At 38.6% G+C, this 19,211-nt stretch overlaps 1 protein-coding gene and 1 long non-coding RNA gene across 2 annotated transcripts in view; one reads left to right on the forward strand and one right to left on the reverse strand.

Annotated features, from left to right (window-relative positions):
* Positions 1-234: 234 nt before the first annotated feature.
* On the reverse strand, positions 235-16,004 carry LOC116725955 (uncharacterized). Its single transcript, XR_004340512.1, has 4 exons — positions 15,539-16,004; positions 15,385-15,459; positions 1,438-1,514; positions 235-1,032 (listed from the first exon to the last, which is right to left on the reverse strand). It is a non-coding gene; the product is annotated as an uncharacterized LOC116725955 (long non-coding RNA).
* A 225-nt stretch (positions 16,005-16,229) lies between these two features.
* Positions 16,230-19,211, forward strand: part of col24a1 (collagen type XXIV alpha 1 chain) — an 83,796-nt gene continuing 80,814 nt past the window's right edge. The window contains exon 1 of the mRNA XM_032572380.1: positions 16,230-16,722. Within this exon, the coding sequence (XP_032428271.1) occupies positions 16,670-16,722 (53 nt within the window). The 5' untranslated portion in view covers positions 16,230-16,669. The remainder of the gene's footprint in view (positions 16,723-19,211) is intronic.

Genomic DNA, 19,211 nt, shown 5'->3' on the forward strand with positions numbered 1-19,211 from the left:
GTTTTCCCTCAAAGCTAGTGATTTTAATACCAGGTACAAGAAACATTTTTTAATTTTTCCTTTTAGAAAGAGAGCCAACAAGAGCTGTCAAAGCCTTGTTGGTATGAGTAGAGGTTTGAAAAGCTTACTGTAACAAGATTTATGACATTTTCTAACTTTAAGCAAAAAATATTTATTATTTTTTTTAATTATTATTATTCTATTTTATATACTGAGTTGTTTATAGGCTGGAAACATCGTCAGCCGTCAATGAGCAAGGTAAATCTTGGCCAGATTAACATGACATCAAAAGGGAACACAGAGAGAAATGAGAAAATAGGACTGCAAGGAAGCAAGAGTACCCAGAGAAAAGCCACTCATCCAAATGGAGAACACACAAAGGCTACACATTAAGAGTCTGCCTAGAATTTGAAACCATGTTGAGAAATAAACGTTTGTTGACAACTGGAGCATTATGGTATCCAGCCACAGGTTCCCAAAATGTCAGAAATACTGTCTCAACCTCAACTCAGTTATCCTTTTCTTTCTGCCATGGTCATAAACTTTGGTTTCTGTGTCTGTAATTGTGCCAGTGTTGTCTGGCTGAAGGTGTGATGTGTGATTAGGCATGTAGAAAAGGATCTGGTGAGACATTTCACACCTTGGGGGCATCGTAATGGGGGATTGACAACTGGTTGATAAACAGAGTCCACCTGGCTGAGAGCTGAAGCCCTTTGCACAGTCATGGTTTACAGATCAAAGGAGCAAATCCCTTCAGCCAATCGCATTCTCCACCTCCTACGCCTTTTCCTCTTTAAACTCCTCGAAGTGCTTCAACTCTCAAAGTGTTTGACAGTTTGCAAAATCCTCTCAATGAAACACTTCTCACCCTTGCTCCAGTGGACGCCTGAAGTACCTGTTTCACCTGATTCCAATGGCGAACCCTGAAACCCCGATTGTGGGATTTTCCAACTCATTAGCTCTGCTCAGTCAAGTGGAGGAGGCTGCAGATTCCTTCCAGCCCAGGTTCATCAACATGGCCTGTGGCTCCCGCTGTGAGGCAATAAGAGAAAGGAAGGTCCAGCCATTAGACACTGCTGCGATTTTGTTTAGTGTGAAATCAGATGAGAAGGGGGAGGACAAGGCTAGAAGATGGGAGTGCTAATCAAAGGTCACAGATGGGTTGGGATGGGGTCGGATTTGGGCAGCAACGCAGCACCTCACCTTAATGCGGTGCAGAGTATTAACACAGCTTAGCAATGTAGTTACAGGAGTGTTAACGCCTGTCAGTTACATGGCTACTGGTCTTTGCAACAGGTGTCTGTTTGACCCTAGACCTGATGCTCTCTCAGGATTTGTTTACACAAGATCGCTGTCTGGAAGCTGCTGATACTTTTGGATGTTGATTGGGGAAAAGTTTCATATTTAGACGGTATTGTGTCGAGATTATCAAAACACCTTGAATCCACTGTAGTTGTCATGCCAGGGCACTATATGGCGCTGTGGTTTTAGCATGTTCTTCTTTGCCTCAGTATCTGCAAAAAACACAAAGTCCATCTCTGTTGAACTTTGCACACACAGTACGATATGATCCATAATTTTTTACAGACATCTGCCTGTACATGCGTAGAACAAACCTACAGCCTTTCATTCTGTGCATGTGGGCTGGCAATTAGTTGGCAATTTTATAGAAGAACTATGGATTCAATACATTTAAATAACACAGATTAACAACTTGAAATGAGGTTACTGTCATGGTTAAATGTGAATCCAATCCTCAGGTCTCAAATCTTTTCTTAAAGGTCTTATTCCAGCGCCAACCTTTATTTAGCTCCTTTCAACTTCCCTTAAACTCTTACCATCTTCTTGGAACTCAGTAGCTACTTTCCATTTAAAGTTAAACAAGTTTACTTTTTTGTAAGATCAATGTTTTAAATCTGCAGGACAGACGTGAGTCAGCCCGGTCTCTTTAGTTAGAATTTTTTAAAGCTGCTGCGCATTTAAAGGATTAGCTGAGAGAAACTTGGCAAATATCTCTGAAAAGACTTTGTCCTTCAAAGTGTTACTGGAAACCTGACAGATCAGTAAGTGCTAAACTCTAAATAGTATCTGGATTAGATTCCTGGATACATTAGTTAAACTATCTTCATTTTAGTATTTATCCAAGACTTCCAAGTAAAAAAAGATTGAAGTTTTATTCAACAAATGTAGGCTCCTTGTGGAAGAAGCTCATAATTTTCTTTTTTTTTTTCTTGATTAAAGCCTTTGATGTTGTTCTTGTATTTTCTACTTGTTTTAGATGGATTTGGAATAAAAAACAAAAGGGACTTTACATGGCCTAGAAAAATAAGAAGACTAGGTGTCCTTCTTCCTGAGTTGTAAATAGATGAGTCAGACTGGACAAGCAGTCAGAGTGCCTCAAATGATAATATAGTATTATCTAACTCTAAAACATAATGATGATCCACAGGGCAAAGAGCAACATTGTGAACAAGTCAACCATAGACAGGATGCATAATGATGGAAACTGGAAGAGTTTGTTCTCCCTGTGTGTGCGAAGAGTTATTTATTTTTTATTTGTTCCTACTGAGCCTCACAAGGAACAATGAGAAAATGCATAAAGAAGTAAATGGATCCAGATTCACACTTGCAATATCATGCAAATCTTCAAAATATCGAGTTGATTTGCTTGATGTGTTACTTCGGTCTGCAATTCTATTTTGACGTGTTTTCCTTAAAGTTATCACCACGGCGACGTTTACGTTTTGAAGTACTGAAGATATGACACCAAATCAGTTAGTTATGGTGACATGCGCAAACACAGAAACTGTAACTAATTGGTCCTTAATTAGTCTAATTAGGTGAAACATATCAACAGAAAACGCAGCATAAACCTTAGTAACACCTGCTAAACTGTTCTGATTGCTGCAGATGAGCGTTAATGAATCAAACCAAAACTCTGAAGTAGAGTAGAGTTTACATTGAATGAATCTTCATGTGCTAAAAACTCCCTTGAGATTTCGCTCCCTCATATGAAACCATCATCTTGTGCCAAGCACTGATTTAATGCGTTTATAGTTTAGGGGAAGCTCAAAATAAAAATCTATAAATTGCACTCATGGATGTGTGTTCTCCATTGTTGTGGTTTAATTATATGTCTTGTAATTTACCATAATTAAATGTTAAACATTTTTGAGCGATATCGTAAAAGACTTGCAAGACTTTTGCAAGATCTTGTGAAAGCAAAGTCAGGATCTTTTTTTTTTTTCTCTCCTTGTGACTCAGCTCCCTTTCTCACTCCTGAAACCTAACTGGTTATACTAACTGGACCCTAGAAGCAAATCTGACTGTTACAGAAGTCTTTATACACTTAAGGTATATTTCACAACGATTACTACAATATTACTACACTTTCATACTCAAGGGATGTAAATGGTGCTGGATGCAAGTCGGGTTGAAAGGCAGAGGAATACCAATTCGAACTATAGGTGAGAAGAAAAAGAAATGTTGAATGTTGACATAAATGCAGTAATGTCTGTTAATTGTTCAGTACTTAATCTAATATGTCTTATTCCTGATCATATAAGTTCCATCACAGAATCTCAATTTGAGTCTGGTCTATTTTTGAACTGGGCCATTCTAATAAATGAACACACTCTGATCAAAATTGCTTTGTTATAGGTCTAGTTGCCATGTGGTTGCCATTAGATATCTCTGAAGCTCTTCTTGGCTGGTCTGTAAATTTAGGACGACAACCATGCTCTTTTCATTTTTGAATTATGTATTGATCTGTGCTTCATGAGACATTTAGCGCTTAGAATGTTGCTTTAACATAAGTTAAACATTGGTAAACATATATTAACTTCTCACTGTGAATGAGCTTCTGTGACAGGGTTAAAATATGCTTGAAGAAGAAGCTGACTGAGTTATTCTGAAGCAAAAAAATAAATAAATAAAAAAATTCTTGAAAATGGGCCACAGTCGTGAAATCACAGACAGATAGAGGTGGGTCATCTTGTTCCATTTTGGCTGATTCCCTACAATTTAGCTCAGTGTTTTCAAGAAGAGAATCCACTACATGTGGTGAACTACCAGCAGGCAGAGTGCAACATGCAGGGCAGCGGGAATAGTTAGATACCTTCACTGCCACAGGCGGCTCATTAGAGGATAATTATTCACAGATCACCATTGTCTAAACAAAAATGTCTCTTTCCTCCCTGAAATTACTGTTTGACTTTATACTTCATCTTGGAGCTGTTCTTATTTTTAAGTTTGACTCTGTGCTGTACTTTTTATACATTTTCTTACTTTAGAGGAAATCTGGTTTGTCAGCTTGGAAAGAATCAAGTCTTTTTTATGTTTACATTATTTTTTTTATCTCTGGTATTTTGGCTAAATTCTGACACAAGACAATTGTCAGGTGGCATGACATTTCTTGTAGAAATTTAAAAACTATTCTAAGTTGGTTTTTAATGTGTCTTTTTTTAAACAACCCTTTGTTGCCAATTTTAACATACAAAGGAAGAAGTGAGTGAAAGTTTCTACCAGTGAACACTTTAAGGGGAAACTCATCCCTTTCTTTTGCTCAGTCAGTCTCATTACATAATACGTCTACATCTGATCTGCACACTGTTGTGGCTTTTCAGTATTTGGGTTTCCAGTATTCAGCAAAGTCAGTCAACTAAAAACAGTGCAGAAGTCATGACATTGTTGAACTCAGGCCAGTCTCTGTCTGGTGCACTTGTACAAATCTTTTTTTTTAAATTATATTCCTAACAGGGTGTGTGACAAGGAAGAAAACAACATTCATGTTGTTTAACAACTGATGTTATTTTAAAACCTAAGGTAGTACATGTAAGAGCACGAGACTGATATGAAAAGTTGTTATTTACTTAATGCTCCAGCTTTGGTTTCGTATATGGTACCACGTAATAATAATAATATCGTGTATAATATTTTGATTTCACAGATTCAGCAAATAATTAGATAAAAATACTAACAGAAGTCCTCTTGATTGTCACTATTCTCATATTTATCAACTTCCTTTAACCATGTGGCGTGATATATTTTCATCATTTAACATACTCTAATTAACTACAGAAGAAAATACTAAATAGTGTTTAGTATTTTAGTGGTTAGTGTTTAGTATATAATTAAAGGCACATTTAGAATGTGCCTTTAATTTTGCTTGGAAAACTTTATAGTATAAGAAACCTTTGGGTTGTTTTAGATTTAGGCATGCATGTTGGTCAAAAATATCATTCTTGGTGGGTGTTCCTTCAGTAATGAGGTACTCTGAAATAAAATCCCTGTTCTTGTAAAACAGACCTCAGTAATCAAACAAAATTGTTTTAATTAAAGACATATTTGCATAGATTAAAAGACAGAATTTCAGATTTGAAAAAAATGACACTTTGTTATTCTGAAGAACAAAGATTTTTTCCATATGCAATTTAGGGAGTGTGTCGACTTTAATCATAATTTTATTCTCAAATTGTATTTGACAATCAGAGTAAGCATATGCTAAGTGGAAAGACTGCAAATGTCTTTATAGAGTTTGGTGGAAAGCATAACCAAAATGTCAGCTAGAAAAAAACTGAAAGCAATATGTCGAGCTGGAAATGAACACCAGCTTTATTCCTAATGTGCAGAAACAAGCATTTACTTAAGTTATGAAAATATCACAAAGATTGGGGAATGGCATACAAAATGCAAAACATAAATCATTATCATTAAATCATTAAAAAAGATTTGTTATTTAATTAATTTGTGAAAGAGAAGGGACTTTCAAAGGTTATTTTTAGGAAAGATATACCAAGAAACTGACAGGTTCAGTGAACAGTTTGGGTCTCAGGCTGATTAAAAATTTATAGACCGTGACGAGGCTGTAGAATAAAATTTATTATCTCCCCGTTTTTTGTTTTTTTTACAAGCATTTCAAAGTTTGACCTTAGCTGCTGGGATGTTCACTCCCGAGGAGATTGACAACTGTACTAAATGTTTTCCACTAGTAGCTAATTTTTCACTTTAGAACTACAGACTTTGACTAGGTTACCTACTTAAGCACTCTTCAGAATTGCTGTTATCGAGTGAGAAAGATAATGTAAACAAGTCGCTGTTTTTTAGACCAGGACACTGAGCTGGGAAGTGAGTCATCATGAGATAATGAATCATGATAGAAAGAAACAGATTCTGGAAACGTAGATAAAATCATCTTCCACCTTAGGGTTCACTCAGCCTTAGTGATAGGCTCTAGGTAGATACTTGGAGTACAGCCTTTGTTGCTCCGTTTAAAAAAAAAAAAAGTCAGTTTAGATGGTTTGAGGATCTGAACAGAATGCCTCCAGAACGCAATTCAATGATTGTTTTGGGGCACATCCTACTGGAAGAAGATCAGGAGTTATGTCCAGAACCCTGGAAAGGTGTTGGGATCCTCCATAATAAGCAATGAATGGTTGGATGGAGAGGTGAGATAATATAAAATACATTTTCTTTTGATGCAATACAATCACTGTTGAGGCAATTCTTAAAATTGCATCTTTTTATCCTAGAGTTGACATTGATCATTGCTCTTCTTGCTTTTGTAAAACTGACACGTGCCCAGGCGCCTACACATATGAGGTCATGATTGTGAAGTGTTTCGTTGCCAGTCAGTCGCACCAAAGCTGGCTGTAACCATAGCAGCAAACACATGAGGTAGTGGAGATTGTCCATGACTGACTGTTGCTTGGCTTTTTATCTTGAGCTCTGGCTGACAGGTGGTTCAGCTTTGGTCTGTCAGCCTCCAGGGAAGGAAAGTCTGAGCTATTTTTGTCTTGGTGACAACAGACTTTGACATGGAGTAGTTGATGGATGAGTGATAATCTGATTGTGAAAAGCATTTAGCCAGACCTGGTTATCTCCTCCTACAATGAACCTAAAACTGCACTCCCTCCCCCACTTGCTCTGTGTTGCACCTCAGTTGAGACAGGGAACAATTTTGGGGGCATTTCTTTTTAATCTTTATAGAGACACTTTATTTTTTTGTGTTCTCCCATGAAACAAAGAGACTGTCTGCTTTCCATTTCTTTTTTGGTTTGAAGTCTTCAAATCAAATCAAATCAAATTTTATTTGTATAGCACATTTCAGCAGCAAGGCATTTCAAAGTGCTTTACATCATATCAAACACAGAAACACAATGCAACATAGAATCAACAATCAAAACACGACATTAAGTAAAGTTCCATCAATAAATTTGTAATTGATTACGTTTCAAATGCAATCCTAAACAAGTGGGTTTTTAGTCAAGATTTAAAGGAAGTCAGTGTTTCAGCTGTTTTACAGTTTTCTGGACGTTTGCTCCAAATTTGTGGTGCATAGATGCTGAATGCTGCTTCTCCTCGTTTGGTTCTGGTTCTGGGGATGCAAAGCAAAGTCTGACCCAACTCTCCAGTCGATTCAGTAATATGTCATGGTCAACAGTGTCAAAAGCTGCACTGAGGTCCAACAGAACCAGCACTGTGGTTCTCCCACGGTCCGTATTTATATGGATATCATTGAACACTTTTACGAGGGCGGTCTCTGTGCTGTGGTGAGCACGAAAACCAGACTGGAAGGAGTCAAAGCGGTTGGTTATCGTTAGGAAGCTATTTAATTGTTTACACACAGCTTTTTCAATAACTTTGCTGTGAATGGGAGGTTGGAGATCGGCCTGTAATTCTGCAGTAGTGATTTGTTCAGATTGTTCTTTTTTATCAGCGGTTTGATTCAACTATTATATTTTGAGTTTCTAACTGCTTTGTAAGGCTGTAGTTTTTGCTATAGATAAAAAAGTGGTAGTGATCTAAAGACAGGAAGATCAGATACATTTCCTTTAACTGACCTTAAATAGGCGCCAAAAAAATCAATCATAACATGAAAACTGCATATTTCTCACCATGTTTTTCTGTTTTTTAATTTTGAGTTTTTTGGCACTGGACATCTTTTAGCCAGGCTACTTGAAAGCAAGAAGCTTGTAAAACCCAGAAAGAGTTTTGCTAACCTCACAAGAGTTTCCTGTGGTAGAATGATAATGGTTCATTTGTAAATAGTAACCAATAAGTTCCATGTCTGAAGATGGATTTTTTTTTTAAATAAATGGAGATGACAATTATGTCCTGTGCAGAATCACCTTCTGCTAAAATGAATAATTACATGATGAATAACAGACATAATGACATCCAGACTGACAGAGTGGGCAGGATGGGCGTTGACCTCTGATGTGAAGCAGCTCTGGGGTCAGAGCGGACATGCGAAATATTTCTGTCTCCCTTAAAGTGAGGGAATGGCAGCAGTAAGATGGTGTGAAGACATTTTTCTCTGAACAGGGAGGATGTATTGCTGAACTTAGTTGAAAGTAACACCAAGGTTACTGCCCTGCACCACTCCATCTGCAGTCTAATGCTGTCACTCTCATATTTGCACCATCCCCTCTAACATATTCTATATGGTTTAAACTCAGAACAGCAAACACAACAGGGACATACTGTATATGTTAGAAAATTGATGTCAGAATACCAGTAAATGTCTTATTTATGGAGTAGTGCCTCATTTACCGAACCAATAAAGGGACTTGTTCCTAACAGCTTTCTTGATTAAACTTCTGTGGTGAAATTGCTATGGTTTGTTATTGTTGTAGCATTACACCAACATCCACGTGCAAATCCTGCTGTAGCATCAGTGGTTTACCCACAATATGAGACTGGAAACTCCAAAGGGAGTTAGCCACTAATTACTCACAGACTGGTCTTGGTATTTTTCCAAGCAATTTAATGCAACATTTCTGGTCCTACTACAGCTTTGGATGCAACCAAAATGATCTCACCAAGGAGCAGAAACAAAATATCCACAATCTCCTTACCAGCAAACACAATGCCATTATCACATAGAGTTTGTTATACAGTATTAATCTCCGGTTCAGGTTGGTGAGAAGCATCCACATAGACGAATTAAAGTTGAGATCCAAAATGCATTTCTTATGTTTCTGAGAAAAATTCCTGGAGCTGTGTTTTACGATGAGGACAGCGGACACGAAGGCTGAGAGACGCAGAAGCCTCCGACAGATATTGGAAAATTCTGTCGATTTCAAACAAATATCTGAATGCAGATGCGATATTGCTGGAAGGTAGCAGCAAAGAACCCATTTTGTATTGTTTTGTTTATATCTTCAAGACTTGCAGAGAAATGGTCATTGAGATTTTGGACACTGTGGGCTGGGATGGAAGTACAGATGCTGGTTTCATACTTAACAAATCTGAACAGTGAAAAGAGGAATTTGATACTTTAGACACTTTGCTCAAAGATTGTAAATTAAAATATTAGCCTGGCTCTATAGAAAGGTGGTCAACTCTGACATCAAGCTCCTTGATAATTCGAGTACCTGTAAGAAATATTCAGAAAAAATTACATAATGTATGAGAGGTTTTTGTGTTTTTAAGGAAAGCTTTTCCAAACTGTTTGACTATGTCAGGCATATATCTTGCCTAGATGCTGGCAATGGCTTTGGAGGGACTGTACACATAAGTATAAAATGCAAACATTATGCAAAGTGTGATAACACCTGCCGCAAATACTACATGGATACATAATTGATGAGCAGGAACCCATAAAATAATACGTCTTTGACCCTCTGAGGCTTTATCATCACTTTATCATTGCATAAAGATTAGCATCATCAGCCCTGGCATCACTTCACACATAAAAAAGACATGGGATTAGGCCAAAATTGCAAGGAGACTATTAGTATCACTGAGATACGAGTCAACATGCCTTTCAACCTGCTCTCTCAACCCTCCGCTTCTAAAAAAAAAAAAAATTAAATAGGATTTTGTTTGAAGCACATTGTAGTTAGTAAGCATAAAGCCAGTCTCTGTTCCATGGCCAGCTCCTTTGAGACCTCACGCCAGGCAGAGGATGAACCCCAGAGATGAAAGTGAGGTCAAAGTGGCTTTTTTTCTTCTTCTTCTCTGGCTACTCTTCTCTTCCTTTCAAACTGGGAAAAGGCAAAGCTTTAGAAAATGTTTGATAGATCAGTGTTGATAAAATTGATCTTAGCCATTTTTGGCGAAGTGCAGAAGCACCAGACTTTCTTAATTATAAGTGAGAATCATGCATCCTATCAAACTAGATCAGTTTTACAAAATCCAGACCATAACAAAGAGACATAAATAGCAATACTGATAAGCAAAACAAGTTTCTTTATCTGTTAAATGGCCACACAACAATTTTTGAAGTCTTGTGTAAATAAACACCCAAAATTTAGATCTGGTGAAAATGTAGAAAATCATTGAAGATTTCTGATATATATTCTGGAGTTCATGACAAAAATAGAAGGATAGAGTGTCCTATCATTAGAAACATTAACAGTTCGTTGCGAAATAATTCAGAGTCTTAGGTATTTCCTAAGTATGTCACGTTGCAAGCTTAGTGACATAATTACAGTTGAAGCTTGATTGTGATATGTCTACAGCAGCTTTAACACATAGAAATCATTGTTCTTCGCAATATAAGTGTCTATGAACAAACCATTAGCCCTTAGAACCGCCAGTTGAACTGGCAAGCTCAGTTCACATCATTTACTGTTCAATAAATTTTATTTCAGGCCTCTGTGTCTGCTTTGAAGTCTCTCTATGTGGGTCAGAAAACTACCATTAAACATGACAAGATCTGTGGCTGAATTTTAGGGTGTTTGTTTTGCTGTCCAGTCTGAAATGCTTTGCAAGCCTCTAATTGGTTTTCATCAACGTTACCCTGCATTTAGCTCCATTTATCTCTCAGTAAACCCTTACCAACCTCACTGTCCCTGCTAAAGAAAATCATAACCACCACATTATGCTGTCAACAACAGTTTTCACCATTGCTATGGTAAAATCTGTTAGTTGTCCTACAACGTTAGGTTAGTTGTTGTAATGTGATAAAATGTGATAAAATTAAGGGCATTAATAGCTTTGCAAAGCACCATACATGCAGCATAGTTCAAAAGGTTTGATGTCTGATCTAACTCAGTAGATTCAGAAAGCAAAAGGAAGACTCCAGAAATTGAAGAAACTGAAAGAAGATCAGGGATTTAAAACTGGACAGAAACCACTTTTAGGTAAAACATACTTGACAGCAACTTGGAACCACTTGTGTACTTTTATCTAAGGGCTACGAGAGAAAAATCTCTGATCTAATGAGCCAATAAACTCAGAGGACTGGTAGAGATCGTATGACAGAATTTCTCAGCAGCCGCGGCACAGAAACTAATCAAGATAAAACAGGAATTAACTCCTAATACAAAGAGTTCCTTGAGGAAAAACAACTCCTATGGGTCAGTGATTCACCCATCAATACTGTGATGACCCAAAGCAAACGGACGATACTGCATGAAGCTGCCAAAGGATTAGGTGGTTCAAAGAAAGCACATACTCAAATCTCAAAAACATTATCATCACCTGTAGAGCCACCTGAAGACGGAAGCCTGCAGGTGTTTCTCATCCAGTTTCAGGAAGCTTTGGAATATTTGCCAGAAATAATTGAACAAAGAGCAAGGATTTAGCTATGCAAAGCCTGCACAGACCTAACCAAGATGTACAACGCAAATCCAAATTTATGAGAGCGCTCCACAGAGCAACTTCCTGCCGGGGTTCCTCTGAAACAAAACATTTGCTTAGCTCAGAGATTGCATACTTTTTCTTTTCACACTACAGATGGGAAAGCCAAAGGAATTCCACTTTAGGTGAGGGCCGGTGATGCGAAAGTGGAAATGAGGCAGGGAAAATAAATTAATTACATCTACTGTAATGGAAAAACAAGGTTTGACTTTTATCTCTCCCGATTTTAATTTCTTGTGTGTCAAGCATTTATTTTTGTTGGAGGCATGATGAAATTCATGTGCAGACATGGCTATGGTTTCCTACAGATGTAAATTGATGTTGAAGAAAACACTCACTTATTAAACATCCAACGGGCTAATTTATGGAGCCGTGGCATATGATTTTGGTTGCGTTCAGATTCCGCTGCTTTTTAAAAGTTGACAAATGAGCTTGTTTTTGTGGGCTGGGGCCGACTTCCACTCAGCATGTGCAAAACTAATTACACATACACAAGCGTTTCTTTTGCTTCAGCCGCACAGTAAGTTTTGGAGAGCAGTCTCTTTCTGGTGAACTCCTTCCAATAAAGAAAGACTGTAAAAGATGTTTGCTCTTAAAGAAATAATGAGTTTACATAAAGTAAGTGAAAATCGAGTTATGATTTTTAATGAACCATAAGCTAACTTGGAGTTGTTTCTTGAAGTCAGAACTGTCAAAAAACATTACAACTAAAGTAAAAGACACTTTTCCAGTGAACACCATGTGTGTTCCTCATCTGTGCCCTCTCTCCACCCCTGTGACCCCAGTAGGAGCCTTCACTTTCCCTGCATGCCTCCACACTTTCTCCCTGCCTGAGCACCCCCTTCGCCCTGCACTCCCCTGGCCCCTCTCTCCCCACTTTCCCATGATCCCTTCAAAGCCCTGCTGCCCACCACACACACACACACTGCATCTCGCTCACACACGTGCCCTTAGATAGAACATTGTTTCAGCTATTCGGCGCTCCATGTTTCACCATCTGTTGAGCACTCCCCCAGCTGTTGCCCACTCTCTCCTTTGCTGGGGAAAATAAGAGCCTTACAAGGCGGTGACACGCACACAGGACAGAAATTATACATGGCCCTGTCTGCTAATTAGAGACAGAGGCAGGTTCAGGATTTTGTCTGTCTGCAGGTAGTCAGCATTTAAAGAGACACATGCTGCATTTAAGGCAGACACTGAAAATATGTTGTGCTTATAAGGAACACTTAAAGTGCCTTTGCAAGCATAATTCAAACTTTAAAGCTGCAGTGTGTAGATTTTACAAATAATATGATTTTTAATATATTTGTTAAAACTGTCACTATTTTGTTACAGTATAATGAGACTAATAATCTGTGGGTAAAAATCAAGCTACTCTTCCTCCTCCATGTGATCCTACTACCACCTGCAGAAATGCGACACTCCTGATCAGAAACAACCAATCAGAGCCAGGAGGAGGGTCTTAGTGCTGTCAATCAATAAGTAGTAACGCCTTGTTCAAAAAATGCAGTTTCACAATATACACTAATTTCTATACAGCTAAAAATCCACCTCATCCTAGAGCTTGTTGAATTGAAAACGTGAGCTTTTTTGTAATTGGCATGCTTCCATTAAGCACATTTATTTTCGCCATTTCAGTTTGCGCATTAGAAACGCAGCAATGTCACAATGTAACAATGTTACATTGTTACTCTGGTCTGTCACATAAAATTATGAGTTAAATACATTGAAAGAGAATGTGAAAAGGCTAATGGGCTATGAATACTGGAAAACATTTTAAATGCACTGTGCGTGCTGCATTTTGTTCAAAATGCAAATGCACAACACACAACCAAAAAAGGCTATAGATTCTTCCCCCACTTTACAACTGACAGAGTCTCTTTTCATCCTGATTCTTCCTTTGTCTTCACTCTGCTTGGATAATTCACCAATGAGGTTTAAAGTCAAGATGCTCCCCGAAATTTACAAGCTGTGGCTTAATTTGAAATGTTATTCTGAGAGGCAGGACGGACTCCTTCCAGGACGTTTGGATCAAGGCCCTCCAATAGGGAGCTCTGAAGCTGAAAGTGTTGAAAGAATAGGAATTTGCTTGTAGGGATATGTACTCACATCTGCTGGGACAGAGACCTCAACCAAGCCGTGTCCAAAAGCACAAATCATTTCTTTATTGTTTTCATAAGCCTAACACCAGCACACTGCCAGTAAATGCAACATTTAATGAAAAATACAAAATGAATGTGGAAAGATCTGGTTTTAAAATGCAACTGATGTCAGAGCTGTTTATTGCTTCATAACGTCTTTCTGTTCTTAGGATGTTTGCTGTTGCATTTGATCATCTAGCTGTGCAGACCACATGCTGAGAGACCAGCATGTGATCAGAGGGATGTCTGGACATTGTGCACTTCTAAGCCACTGTTAGTGAGGCAACGGGTCTGCAATGTGATTCAGATTTAATTACAGATCATTGACTTGTCACCTAACAGGAAACACCTCTGAGACACCGGGAGGGAGACACCAGACGTTTCAGGAGGATCAGCATAAACTCATCTGCTTTTGCAGCTTCATCACGAGAGAAAAATGAGACAAGAGGTGATTTTAATTATCCATCACTGTTTGGGCCCAAGGTCCTGATGCTCGGCGCATGCCGAACTGATTAGCACGCATCTGGACACAAGGCAAAAAGAAGCAATTCGTCTAGAAAAGTTTGCTTTTAAACTAAGGATTTTTTTTTCCTGAAAACATTTTATAATATAATAAAAACGTTTTACAAGGCTGCCTGGCCATATGGGAATCTGTAACTTTATCAAAGGTCTATTAATATAATCCACATTGTTGCTTCTTGCTCTGTTTTTGCATCCCAGAATCATGGTTTCCCAGCAATGCAGACTGACATCTGCTCAGAACATTGTTAGAACAGGTAGATGGAAAAGCCAGAGAGAAGAGCGCACCCTGTGCACATCTTCTTTTCTAAGAGACCATCTTCTTTGATGAATTTGAGTGATTGACCCAAAGCAGAAGACATTTAAACATCTCTGCTTTGGTTGCTGACAACATGAAAGCTTTTAATAACTTCCCTGTTTATGCAGACTGTACGTTAGCCTGACATTTCTGTGTCAGGCTGACCTTTTATACATTTGGTCATTAAATCTACTTATTCTTTTTGTTGTAACCAAAGTGGAAAACCGTGTGAGTTCCATCTGGCACCAGAATCAGACACTGTAACATCCCACCCGCCTCCTGAACTGCAAACCATATGGACCGTCTCTCAGTCCGGGCCGATGTGTCGGCCGTCCAGAGGAGGATGCTGAGTTGTGTTTGATGTGTGTGTGGGGGGCGATGGGGTGGAGGTTGGATCTCCTCTGGGGAGATCCAATGGGGTGGAGGTTGGATCTCCTCTGGGGACTTACAGAGCTGTGTTTTGCTGGAATTAGAACCTGTTTGGGCAAATCTGCAGCAGACAGTGGTTTGCAGTGATGTGAAAAGAAAATGAAAAGGAGTTCTTTCAAAAATGAATCAATGCCAGCAGAGATGTTTTATGACAACATTAAAATGCAATTACTAAATGTCTGCAGCAGGAGCTGTGAGAAGATCCAAACTCCTCAAACTAGGTTGCCACAAACATTAACTTCTTTTATTGGGATTTTATGTGACTGAACTAGCACATAAAAATATGTGTGGTCAAACAGAATCCAACTGGCAGGTTTTGGATAAAGTTAGGGAGAAATTCAAAGCATTATCTCAAGGTTCAATCAATAATCTGAAAATGGAACGAGTTTGGCACAAGCGCACACTTACCTGGCGGTCCACCTGAGTTGGCAGGGTGTGCAGCAGAGCATTAACGGTAAGTCTGCAACTCTATAAATCTGTCCTCTGAAACAAAAGTTGCAAGAAGAGTTATTGTGAGTTGCTGTACCATTAAATTAGAACAAAGTTAAACTTTACAACTTACATGAGCAGAAAGATAACACTGCACATGAATCATGGTGAAGCATGGTAGTGGCTGCATCATGGGGTGGATGTTTATCTTCAGCAGAGACAGGGAAGCATGGTTATGGGTTGTTCTGTTTCTGAAAAGACGTGAAATGGAATCTACAGTATGGGCTCTACTTTTATTTTTATTTGTCTTATTGTTACAACTCATGCCAGTGTTGGATTAGGTTCTAAAAAAGAACATTTATGTCTTTTGACTCTAACTCAAAAACTGACAGGGTTTTCAATCAGTACAATCAGTTCAATCAGTATTTGTGCTAGACAAATGTGTTATGTAAGGTAACACTTAAAGAACTTCATCTTCAAAAATTAGAGTTAGATGTTGAATCCTCCCCAGTCTTCCCTACAAAGGATTAGATTGCTTATTATATTATCAGCAGTTGTTAATAAGGATCATAATTTATTGCTTGCACGAGTCAGATCAGAGTATTCCCTGAAAGCTGCTTCTATTCTTTGCAAAGTTCACAAGCAGCGGAAGCGAATTAACCGCGTTTTAGTGTAACAGTAGATGAAGACATCAGACATCCAAAGACCACTACCCAAAACTCTACGCGTGATGTCACGGAGAAGTCTGATGAAACCCAACACCACCAGCTGGTTTAGAGTTGTGATGGGGTGAATGCGGGTCCACTCGCATCGCTGCAAGTCGAGGCACATAGCTGGAACCAGCGCCTGGAGGAGAAGACGCACACAAGTCCGTCTCATGTTGTGGTGATAGACCAAACCGAAGACATTATCTGCATCCGTCAGAGCAACCGCGTTGATCCAGCCACAGGTCTACTTGCTGTCAAAGCCGCTTCCTTTTTTTTCCTCCCTCAAGTTTGCTGTTGTTGCGCGTCTTCACTTTGGATAGCAACAGCCAGACTAACCTCCTGCGCGCCGCAGAGCGCACTAGGTTTTCTGGACTTTTTGAAAAGGGGGAGACATCTCACCTCAGGAATTCGGTGCGATGAAGAATTTCTGAGGGCTTCTCGGTCCACTTAAACGCTTCCTTTTGAGCGTTTCCGAAGGGTCAGCCCATGTGCAGGCATCCCATTGAGTGTGATTCTATTTTCGCCCAGATCTCTGCTTCCTGGACAAATGCATACAAATGCATTTAGGAGCCCAACGGACAAGGAGTGGACACGTTTCCGCGGCTGCAACGTAAGTTTCAACGTACAGCATTGCATTTCCCTGCCTGTATGCACATTTAACTCCAGTAGCTCCATTAGCTTTCTGATTGGCTGTAGAACACTGGTCTGTAATAAAGGTGCCATTCTGATCTTACTTTATTTTTTAAATAAATGTATGATTTTTTTTTCTGTAACTGCATTGTCATCCCCATTTAGAGCTGATAACTGCATTTCTATTGTACTTACATTTGAACTTTAAACGTTTTGGAAACATTTTTGTCACATGATGTTTCATACTTGACTACAGAAATCTATGACCTGCATAATCTGTGAGAAACTGTGGAGTTGTGTAAAGTTTGGAGTAAAATGCAGAGGCTGGAGCAGAAAGATGAATGAGCACGCCTTGGGAGGAATTAAAAATAAATATTTCTAGCATGGGGATAAATCATTTGGGTGATGAGTGTTTGAGGTGGAAAGAGTTTAATTTTGGCAGCCTAACTAAAATTCCTCATGGAAGTGTGTGTTATGATGTTTGTCATGTAAGGTTTTGTTGTCCTGTTACATGCAGCTGCCACTCTAGAATATCAGGACTGTGTTGGAGCAAAAAGGGGCATTAAGCAGCAAATTTAATGTCCTTTATTTGAAGTGAGTCCAAACTGTCTTGGAAATCTCTTCCAGAAAACATCTGAAAAAGGAAGATGAGATCACAAAGGCCTCTGTTCCACTCTGAGACATCCAAGTTTTTTAATAATTGAGAGTAAAACTGAGCAACCTGATCTGACTGGGACTGACGGTGTGGCTCCTGAAACCCCCCTCTGTTAGAGGCATTGCTCCTCCAATACTACTGGCAACATTTTGACAATATGCAGTCTTGCCTAAGTGATGAGCAAGTGTTTGATCACCACTTAGGCAAACACTTGCTTATAAGTAAATTGACTCTCAAGGCAGAATTTATAATCACCCATCCATTGTCTACCAGTTTTTTTGTGCAGGGTCCCAGCTGTTTGTGGGACATATAAGGTGCTTTTCAAAACAATTAATGGTTTTCAAACCATTGTTTTGTATGTTACAACCAGAAACTTCCATATATTTTAGTGACATTTTATGTGATTGGCCAAAATCAATTAGCATAGAAGTATGAAGTGGAAGGAAAATTATAGAGATTAAATGTTTTTTTTATAAAGAAACATTCAAAAAGTTCATGGAAATTTCCAAATATTGCCAAAGCTTCTCAAGCAAATGCTTCCTTTGTTGTGCTTTGCTAGAAAATGAACCTCTGCTCCAGTCTCAAGTCTTTCACTGCCTCTAACTGGTTTTCTCCCATGATTGTCCTGCATTTGGCTCCATAAATCTTCTCATAGCCTTTGATTAACTGCCCTCTTCCAACTAGAGAAAAGTCATTCCCACAGCATGATGCCACCACCCTTGTGTTTCATTGTGGGGATTGGTTGTCAAGTATGATGTGCACTGTTCGTTTTCCACCACAACTCATGCGTCACATGTTGGTCACATGGTTACATTTCGATCTAATCAGATAACTTTCTTCCACATATTTGCTGTGTCCCCTGCATGGTTTGTGGTTAACCATAAATGGGACTCCTTATGGATATTCTTCAAAGCTAAATTTACATTTTTCATTCTGTCATAAACACCAGATTTGTGGAGTGCATGACTGGTTTGTTAGGTGAGGTGAATGAGGGTCTCTTGGTGATTTATTGTCTTTAAAAGCATCAGAGTATAGGAGGTTAAGTTCAAATGCATATCACCCTCTTTTGATTTGTATTCATTTTGGCTTGTCTCAGTAAAATACATATACATTTGTTATAATGTCACAAATCTCACAGATCGAAGAATTCAGAGGTTTTGAAAACCTTTCCACTGAGAACCTTGACTGTCAGTTCACCCAAGTCCTCACAAGAAGCCTATGGAGCTGCTGTAAAGTGTAACTACAGTTGTATAATAACTAACATCATATTTACTATTTTTAATCTGATTCTGAAAGGTTGTTGCAGGGTTTTCTGTTCATAAAATCCAGTTTTGATCCAAGAAGTACCATTTGAAGGAATGGAAAATTAGTGCTGGATTGAAAATCAGGTGACATATTACATAATACTTAAGAGGAAGTTTTTCATTACAGGGCGTACTTACGTTGGTGCTCATTTGGTGAATCAGAAACATTTACTGTTTGATTTTCCTGGAAAGTGATTTTTTTGTATATTATGTAAGGACATTCAACAATAATCCTGCTGTATTATTTAATGCAAATACTGGGAACAAGATATTGTTGACTTGTTAAGTCACTGCTGAGTTGGAAAACAAATGGTCATTAGTGGTTGTGATTTTTAGGAAGTAATGTGTGTGGTATTTTGAAAGCTTTTCCACCTTTTATTGCGCATATTAGTGTGTGTGTGTGAGTTAATCTTTTTTCGCCCTCCTAACATCTGGAACTGGAAAGAAGACAAACCAATAAAGAGTGGTAGTTTACTCACAGCTCTTTGTCTGCTTACTGTCTTGTGGACT

The sequence above is a fragment of the Xiphophorus hellerii genome, chromosome 9 (assembly GCF_003331165.1).
Source record: "Xiphophorus hellerii strain 12219 chromosome 9, Xiphophorus_hellerii-4.1, whole genome shotgun sequence".
Lineage (NCBI taxonomy): Eukaryota > Metazoa > Chordata > Actinopteri > Cyprinodontiformes > Poeciliidae > Xiphophorus > Xiphophorus hellerii.